Source organism: Poecilia formosa, unplaced genomic scaffold (assembly GCF_000485575.1).
Source record: "Poecilia formosa unplaced genomic scaffold, Poecilia_formosa-5.1.2 Scaffold31, whole genome shotgun sequence".
Classification (NCBI taxonomy): Eukaryota; Metazoa; Chordata; class Actinopteri; order Cyprinodontiformes; family Poeciliidae; genus Poecilia; species Poecilia formosa.
Window position 1 is genome coordinate 1,893,701 of NW_006799970.1, and position 10,165 is coordinate 1,903,865.

The 10,165-nt window shown below is 39.3% G+C and overlaps 1 protein-coding gene across 8 annotated transcripts in view; it reads right to left on the minus strand.

The window, feature by feature from the left end:
* npas1 (neuronal PAS domain protein 1) overlaps positions 1-10,165 on the minus strand; it is a 91,166-nt gene that overhangs the window by 11,577 nt on the left and 69,424 nt on the right. For all 8 annotated transcript variants that reach the window (XM_016670218.1, XM_016670221.1, XM_016670220.1 and 5 more), the window contains one exon: positions 10,065-10,154. In XM_016670218.1, the coding sequence (XP_016525704.1) occupies positions 10,065-10,154 (90 nt within the window). The remainder of the gene's footprint in view (positions 1-10,064; positions 10,155-10,165) is intronic.

The following is a 10,165-nucleotide window of genomic DNA, read 5'->3' on the forward strand; positions in this document are numbered from 1 at the left end:
AATAATAAATTACACACAGGTGGAGGGAAATTTGTGGTTGCAATCAACGAAACGTTAAAATGTTCATGGAGCATTAATACTTCTGCAAGCCACACTTTGCTTTTTTCTGGAAGATGTAATAAAAACAGCATGTAATTTAATAACTGATAAGATTACCTGTTTATGTTTTTTGCTGTTGGACTGCATACTGATTTCAACTTGTTTATTTCTACTGTCTATAATTACACATGTAGAACAGATATTAGCGTAAAACATTACAGCTACTTGGGTAGTCTTATCCGACATCCTCAGTGGACTTTAAATAAAACACTCACTTTCCCTTATGATGCATCATGCTGCATCTTCAACACGCTCTCCTCTGACACCAATTCAAGCATTTCCACTAGTGACAACACATGCATACAACATGGAGAATATTTCCTTTTTCACTGTCTGACAGACAAAAGCACAAAATATTTATTTCTCAAAGGTTTCATCTGTTTTTGTGATCTTGTTTTATAGGGTTTTTCTTTTTTATTTCTATATATTTTTACTGCAAAAATTAGGTATTTTAGACTTTTGGCCTCAGTTTGCATGAAAATATGTTTGATTTATTCTGCTTGCTTAAATGCAGTATTCAGTAGATATACATTTATTGATTTGTATGGTGTGTCAATTAAGCTGTTTGGTCACAAATATTGAGAGAGCTAGTAAGAAAGAGGGAGTGAAAGAGACAGGTCTCACACAATGCTCTTATGTGAACTTTGACTAGGTCAGTCTAAAACATGGATGTGTTTTGATCTTCAGCTTTGGCTAAATCTATAGTTTAAAATCTTGTACAGCCTCTAAAAGTTTTTTTTTTGTTTGTTTCCAGGATTGCTGTGTATTCAGTTCCCCTTAACTCCCAGTCTGTCCCACTTGAAGAAAAGCCATTCCATATCATGATGCTTCTACCACCGTGTGTCACTGCGGACATGATGTGTTCAGAGTGAGGACCAGTGTTAATTTCCCATTTTGCCTACTGGTGTCATGTTCCGTGTTTCTGTGTGTTTATTTTTGAGTTTCTGTGTAGTCCTGTGAGTCTGTCTCTGTGTCTTCCCTGTTGATTGCTCCCAGCTGTATCCCGTTCCCTGATTACCTTCCCTGTGTATTTAACCCCACCTGTTGTCTTTGTCTGTGTCGGATCCTCGTCGTGTGTATTGTCGTAAGTCAGTGTCGTTTGTGTCACGTCTTGTGTTTCGCTCCAGTAGAACTGTGAAGTCCTGGATAGCGTTAGCTCTCGTTTTTCAGTCCTGTGTGTTCAGTTGCTACCGGTATTTGGCTGTGTGCCTGTCTCTTTGCCGTGCTGCCTGTTTTGGACTGACTGAGCTCATCATTAAATATATTCATCTTCTTCATCACCATAACCTGGGTCTCAGCGTCTCTCCTCACCACCTTCAACCCCACTTCATGACAACTGGTCAAATTATCAGTTGATTTTCTATTTCCAAAGCACCTTCTTCCACATGTTTTGGTGTCCCCTACCAGCTCACAAGCTGCAAGAAAAAGGGTTTTCTTGCAGCTTTATTCTAAAAGTCAGATTTGCAGAGTGCGTGACTAAAGTATGTCTTGTCGACAGATTCCTCCACTTGATCTCTGAATCTCTGTAGTATCTACTTCTCTGGTTAATGGCCTTGTTATCTAGTTTCTTTAATATTAGTTTGTATGCAAGTTTGATGCTCAAAGACTTTTCTTTATAAACCAATGCTGGTTAAACTTCACCACAACCCTCTGACCTTTCCAGTGTGCTCCTTGACCTTCACAAGGCTCGTCTTACTTACACAGGGGTTAAAATTGGTGGGTTTTAGTTACTAACTAGGTGACTTCTGAAAGCAACATGATTGCATTTATTTAGGGTACAAATAAAACACATTGGACTTTGTGGCTCTAGCAGAACAAAATGTGAAAATGTTTCTGGAGGTGAACACCTTTACAAGCTACTGCAGTGGCATTTTTGAGATTAGCATCACATCAGTGCTTCATTTAAACTCTGCACATGAACATTTCAACAAGCCCAACTGATAACTTGCTCCTTCCTGCTGGCTTGCATGCTACTTTCACACATGTAGTACAGACATTAGCATAAATCATTATGGCTGTCTGGGTAGTCACATCCAGCATCCTCACAGGGCTTTAAATAAAACACTCCCATTCCCTCAGCATACTGTTTGCATCATGTTGGGTCCTCTGCACGCTATTCTCTGGCAACGCTCAAGTATTTCCAGCTGTGACTGTACATCTCACAGGGAGAATATTGTCTTTACTGTGACAGACAAAACTGCTTTTAATATTCCAGAGAGTTTCAGTAGACTTTGAAGGGTGGTTCAAGAAACAGGATTATCAATCCTATTTTATCTCATTTAACGAGAAGGATGGATCGTTTTCTTCATTTTTTTTTACCTTCATATTGTAGTTCCTATGCTGGATCGTTGGCACTTTATTTTCAACACTATGCCTGTAATGTTAAACTACATGATTTGGGTTTTAAAAAATCCTTAGCTTCTTTGAAAATAGATGTTCTTCTAAAATTCATTGCAGTTTTGAAATGCCCCAGAAAAAAGATGATGAGTCTTGTCCATTTTGCAAATGGCAAAACATACAGTGTAAGCAAAAACAAAATATGCGGAGTAATGCATATTAGGAAAACAGCAGCTTGAAATACCAATACAACCTTCTGAGCATTGATTGAGAAATAAATGCTACAGTTATGTCCGGCTTCATTAAAAAAAAAGTGGCTTTAAGTTCACATTTGTTTGCAGACAGAGTAATAAACATTGCAGAACTTGGTACATCTAAAAAAAAAGAGGTATTGTGAAAAATTTTTATATTTTTGTTATATTTTAGATAGTGAAACTTATACATTATGTAGATTGTTTAAAAGCTAAATACTGGAAGCTAATGGTGTCACAACCTAATCAACTAATTAACTCAAAAATATGCAAGGGTCTCGCAGTCTGGATCAGTAAGCTGGACAATCATGAGGAGGGTTGCTGAACTGACAGATATCAAGTCACTGACATTTTTTTTTACACTGTTATCATGTAAAAAAAACTTCAAACTGTCTTGTTGCTGAATTGTGCTATACAAATAAACTTGATTGATTGATTGATTGAAGGGTAAGCCACAAAATATCATTGCTAAAGAAGCTAGCTGTCCAGACAGTGATGAATCCAAGCATTTTCACAGGAAGTTCAGTGGAAGGAAAACGTGCACCAGAAATAGGGCTAATCGCATTTCTGTCAATATGCTTGGATACAGAACTCTGTGAACAACCAGCTTCTTCAGCAAAGACCTTTTTTGGCTTACCCTGTTCTTAGTGAATGGAGTCGATGGCCGTCTTCTGGACACCTGTCCAGTCGTCTGTCTTCTCCATGACTGCGTGTCCTACTGACCCAGAGTAAGAGGCCATTTAAAGGCTGCGGAAACCTGTGCAGGTGTTTTGATTGAGCTGATTAGAGCGCGTCAACATGAGTTTTCATTAATGAGCTTTTTCACAGTATTCAAATGATCTGAAACACAGAATTTTGGATTTTTTTACTGTCTGGGAGCCATAATTGTCAAAAAGGCAGGAAGCAAAAGCTCGGGATGTGTGATGATTCTAGGTAATACACGAGTTTCACTTTCTGAGATGACCAAAAAGAAATGTTGCACTTTTACACAAAATACATTTTTGTGAGAGTACAAGTTTCACCTTTTGAAATGAGCAACAAAAAATGTTTAACTTCTTTTTTTTTTTTTTAGATGTATCTGTACTGTCACAAAAGGTTGATTTCACTTATTTTCCTTTTTAAAATTAGCTGTGATAAACAGGAAGAATTCAGCTTTTGTAGAAAATGGATGTCATTCTAGGTCTGCCTCCCTTTTTCATCTGTACAATAAAAAGCTCTACTCTATGTTGTTCTATTCTATTGTTTTCTACTTTACTCTAAGCATTTCTCCTTTTTTCAGAAAAGGTTTCTGCAGCTCTGATGGTGGTTTGAAAGTTTCAGACTGATGAGGCGTTTTTAGGACAATCACGCTAATGGTGAGTGGAAAAGCATCTTAAGGAAACAAGGAAATAACTCTAAAACTAAAAACATTTGGTTGACTTTCTTTTCTTGCATTTCAGTGATTTAGGTAAGTTGCCTTCACATCTATCTGTACAATGTGCAGTTTTGGGTCTTTAGCAGGCAAAATTCTGCATTTCATTGCTCAAACATTCCTGTCCAAATTGAATGTATTAATTTTGCTCCTTGATTTTGAATTTAAATTATCTAAATAAGAGTAAGTTTGAAATGAGTTTGGTTCCAGGTTCTGCTGCCTTTAGAATACAGATAATATTCTTCATGCTAAAAATGTAAATGAAAATAAATATTTCCTACATGTTAACATAGTTACAATAAATTGTTTATTTTTTCTGATTCCTTTTCTCCTCTGCCTTCACACAAACTTTAATTATTTTTCTGCGACAACTCTTTTTTGTTCTGAGATTAAGTTTATTTGTTCTCCTCCCGTTTCATCTCCATTTAATGCTTTCAGATCAGCATTAATACTTTAAAACAATTATTGTTCGGTCTCTCCTTGGATTAAGCTCAGGTGGAGCTTGTTTTTTACTTTCCTTTTAATTAAATCAAGATCTATTCCGATTCAAAGATAAATTTAACAAACCCTGAGTCCGAATGGGCAAACAATATGAAAGAGACAGAGTTTCCCCGCCTTGTGGCATTGGAAAACAAGGTAGCGAGACAAACAGGTCCTTATAGGCTTTACTGGGGTTTAAGATCTATCCGAATAATATCACTCCATCACAGGCAGGAGGGAGGGATTGAAAAACGATCAAGCAGAAATTAGAAGATGAGAAAAAGACGGTGCAATCGAGAGGATGAGTCGGGCTCAGACACGAAAACAGGTATGGGATGGAGAGCGAGAGAGACACGAGGAGACGCCGAGATCATTCAAATTTCTCTGTGTGTGTGTGTGTGTGTGTGTGTGTGTGCGCGAGCGCGCGGGTGGGACGCGTATGCGAGCCCACAGCGCGCATACGCCTCTGTTTCGCTGCGTATGTGACCAGACTGTCTTTTTTTTTCTGTCATTGTGTGTGTGTCTGTCAGAACTTCTGTGTGTGTGTGTGTGTGTGCAGACTGAGACCCACGTGCATGTATGTATGGTGGTGTGGAGGGGCATGGAGCAAGGTGGGGGGAGGAGGAGAGACATGATATAAATAATAGCAGGGGGCTTTAATATGTATGAGGCATCCGGGCAGTGGTCCACAACACACTAGAAGCCTTCACTGACTGATGGGAGAGGGAAGAAGGAGGGAGGGGGCCGTGGGGGGAGGGGGGCTGCATACTAACCATTCGCAGATCAATTCTCTCCTCCCTCCATCTCCCATTCTTCCTCCTTTCTCTTTAGCCTATTTATCCTTTTTTCCCTTTCCACTGGACAGTACTCTTACTTCTCCATCCTTTTTTTGCCTCCTCCTCCTCCTGTTTCATCCCCATTCTTTGTCCCGCTGTGAGATGTTATATGAGGATTGCTGGGAAATAAAACAAATAAATAAATACCTGTAGAGGCGTCCGGGGGGTTGGGGTTGGTGGTGAGACGGGGCTGTGCCCTTGGTCAAGGTGCCTGACCTAAGCTAAGTCGGCTAAGCAACCCCACTGTCAGGGGAGCGGCCCGGGGTGTAAGCCGGGTCAGAGGGGTCAGGCGGAAGGGGTGGGGGGGGAAAGGGGGACGTGAGACGCAGAGCGGGAGGGTCGATCCACGGGGGCTACATGCCCTCTAAAACAAACCACCAGTTCTACTTTTCCACTCAGAGCCTCGTTTGTTTGTCTGTCCTTCCCCTTTCCCCGGCGACCGCCTTCCACTCGCCAACAAAGCATACCAAAATGGTTTTGTCCTTTCCCTCCTTCCCTCAATTCTTTCTCCCTTTCTTTTCTGTATATGTGTTGTTGTTTTTTTTTTCATTCCGTCTTCGTTGTTCGCACCCGTTGGCACTCCGCACGCTCCCTCTCGCGCCTTCCCTCTTTCTCCGATCATGAACCTGCCGCTATCTCCACCCGCTCACGTCTTTTTGGGCAGGTAGTCGTGGCGTTGTGTGTTCAAGGTTTCGAATGTAATCTTCGATCATAAATAATTTCATTAGAATGCTGATGGCTTAGGCCCTGTTTGAGTAGATGTGATGGGTTAGGCCATCTGCTCAGCTGATAAGAACAGCTCTGTTTTATTAGCGTCTCCACAGAAGCCTCGGCTGCCTTGTTTACCTAGGCAATCCCAGGGCGAATTTCATTCCTACTGCACGTTTAAGCTCTATTTACACACTCACTGTCTCACTCTTTTCCTCCCTTATTCCCTCGCTTTATTTTCTCTCTGTCTGTTAATTGTCTGTCTGGTTCTCTCTTTTTCCTTCTTTCTTTCTTTGTTGCTTTCTTTCTCTCTTCTCTCCTGTCACTGCTCCACCTGTCATCTTTCTGGTCTAACATTGTTAATTTGTTGTTGTTTTTTTTTACAAGTGAGCATGCAGATGTTTGTTTTAACATCTGTTTGAAAAAGGGAAAGGTTAGAAAGCAGCAGGATTAAATGACCTAGACATTGTTTAAAAGAATGCAGTGTAATAATATTTTCCACACGTTAAATCTGACTAAACGTTTGTTAGGATTTTAGAGTAAATATAGAAAGATTTTTTTTTATTCCTTTCCTCAAATTTAGAGGCTTACCTAAACCATGATTAGTTTTCCTATAAGCTCAGATGATGACGATATTATGGCTTTGTAGGCTTCTAATAAGTTAATTTATTTCCATTTGATTTATTTTGAGGCACTTAAAAGGAGATAAAAGGAGTCTTGTCATCCTTCAGTATGATTTTCTTTCACATTCATTGTATTTATTCAGCTAATTATTTCATCAAAGTATAAACAGCATGAGGATGTTTGCCCATCAGACTGTTCTGGTAGAAAAGACAGGTTCAGTATAAGAGGGATGAAAGTGTTTTCAGATGTAAAAAAATAAATAAAGATCTCTTAAAGAAGTTTATGATATTGGCAATATGGCATGGCATAAGCACAGAGAGTAAAAAAAAAGCGAGAAATACCTGTTAGTCTTAACTTAAAATGATTTATTTTGTTGTTTAATTGTATTTCATACTTGTCTAGTCAAACAACGCACCGAGATTAGAGCAACAACCCCAGATTTCTATTCTGAGCAAAATTAAAGGACTGATTCACAGTTTTGATGATTTTTGATGATTTTTAGTATAAAGCATAAATATTCAGATGGGCCAAAACTTAACTAGATTAAATTTACACAATATATTGAATCACAATATCATGGCAATATTGTGTGCACTATTGCAGTTACAAAGGACAGTCTGGATTGAATATTTGTTATTTGACATATTTTAACCATTTGTAAAACTTCTACCTGCTAGTGACATATTCGGCCAGTCAGAAAGACCATCATTGACCTCATGGCTCAAACTCGCTTTATCTTGTCAGAGGCCGAACAGCTGAAGCTCACAAAATGTGATTTGGGTTTTGCTAAAAAAAAAAAAAAAAAAAAATTTGCAAAGAGTCCAAGAATTACCTCCAATCTATATAATTCATCAAAAACATCAGCAATAGAATCACAATTAAATGTTTTCTTGATTTTGAACAGCCCTAAAACGGATTAAGTCTGAGATTTATGAAAATTTTAAATCAAACTGTGAAACACAGAAAGCATTTATTTTCTTTGTTTAGCATTAAGAGGATCTAAAGGAGACTTGAACACCTAAATATAAAGATACTGCAGTTTTTCTGAAACACACATTTGAACAGTGAACCAGGGGTTTGGTGCCTTGGACCAGGATGCCAATAAGTGCACAGAGGCCTGCCTTCTAAAACCAGATTCTTGCAATACAAAGTTAGTCCCATCTGGGAAACACTTGAACTGTCTGCCTTGGCTTAAGTATTTCATGGGGGTTGTGAGTTTCGACTGCATCTCCTGTAGCTTATAAAGCCTTTACTGTAGAGTCACAACAGACAAAAGAATGATTAACACTGATCAATTGCTTTTCATTGTGCAGTTGCCATGTGAATGTTAAACTCTGGGATAGGACAGCGTTATGGTCTGGACTCCAACATTATTCTTTTTATTGCCATCAATAACACTAAATCACTGCAAGTTTTCATGTAAAAATACACTCAATTACTCCTGTAATTGTACTTTTCTTTCCCCTCCTCTCTCGTGCTGTACCCATCCCTCTTCATCTTCCTCTTATCACACCTCCTCTCCTTTCCTACCCCTCTCTTTCTCTCGTTTGCTGTCTCTATCTATCTTCCCATCCCCCTTGGTGTTTTTCCCCCCTCCCTACAATCAATGTGGCTTTTAAGATGCCTATCGATTTGTTCCCCTAGACAGGCCCAGCGCACTGGGGCGACACTTTGATTGCTGGGCCAGTAATTACTGTTATTATTTATGCATCTGGGCAAAATGGCAGGACTTAACATTCACAGTACAAGAGGCCACAGGCAATCAACAGAGGTGAACACCTGGAGCAGTTGGGAGGGAGTAAAAGAAGGAGAGCCACCCCGGGAATGAGCTCGAGTCAGACAAACACACACACATACACACACACACACACACACACACACACTCCTGGGGACGCAATATAACAGCAAAAGAGGTAGAGTATAGGGAAAAGTGTGAAAATTAAATTAAATATGCAGTAGAGGGAAACGAGCAGGTAAACAGCTTGATTGGCCCTGACCTCTGACCCGCTGGTCAGAACCTAAAACAATCTTTTTTGTATCAGTTAGCGCACCATGCTAACACTAACAGGTCACGCTGAAACAACACTCTTAAATATCAACAATGGAGTAAAAAAAAAAGATACTTTCAGTGTAAGTTAGGTGTTGTCATATGAACAGGTTAGGTGGCAAACCGCTCCCTGAACAATATATTTCCAAGTATGTCTTGAAAAACAAACTTCTGACTATTGTAGCGCCCACCATATTGACAACAGAGGTGCTATATTGAACAGCTTTTATTTTCATAATTTAAATCAAAGATGTGATCCTGGAGAACAAACTTGAATGCCTTTAAGCACACCACTTTTACTTCAGTAAATAAATATGTAAGTGTATTTTTAAAAACTCTGCATTTTGAATCACTTTCTCTTTTTTATCATAAGCTAACATTCTTAGATAAATCCCATTGCTGTCCATTAATGTGTGAGGCACAAAGGTAGAGACGCAGCTGCTGAATCCAGGACACAAAAAGTCTCACCTTCAAAATAAAACCAGGTTTTTCTGAATCAAAGCTGGTAATGTGGATTTGCATGCAGAATTAACACATACGTTTGATTTGTAGTTTTCATGCAGGTCAGTGAAGGACATCTGAAGGGCACCGAAGTGACCCACAGAACCAGGTCCGGTCGACGTTCTCTTGGCAGCACACTTGCATGCAGAGTGAGATTTCAGTGATGTTCGCTGCATGAAATGCACTAATTATTGTTGTTTTTGTCTGTTTTTTAAATATTAACATCTCTCTTACATACAGTGTGACAACACCTCTGCTCCTAATGTCAATGATTCACAATTATTTATTGCAGGGAGGCTTGAAAGAAAAAAAGATAAAGTAAATGTAATAAAAAAATGAAGGAGGAAGTATGATCATTGTCATTTAAAGTTGGGATTTTCATGGGTTGGACAACAGTGCTATCTGCAAAGACCCAGGAGGTTTTTTTACATGAGGATAGATGAACTGCAGTCACAGCAGAAAGTAGTTCATACTTTTAGCACATGTGTGAATGAAACGTCAATAGCAACAGCAAAATGTTTACAGAAATGTAAGCAATAACATAGTTAGAGGTCGAGGGGTCGTTGTTGTATACTTGTTCTCTGAAGTTGGGTGAGCTCTCTTTGAAAATCTCTTTTTTATACCGTAGTTCTTGAAGAATAAGGGAAATAGCTAACATCACTATTGGGAGGTGAAGATTGACGAAAAATTGAGGTTGGAAACCTGAGATTTTGATGGATACATCTGTGGTACAAGACTGCGTGTGTGTGGGTGTGATGAGGTAACCTTACCTGTGAGAGCCCCAGGTAGATGGAAACTGTCTCTGAGATGTAGAGGAAGCGTCCCTCCTGACTGACCACAAACACAAAGCCATCCAGAGACTGCACACACA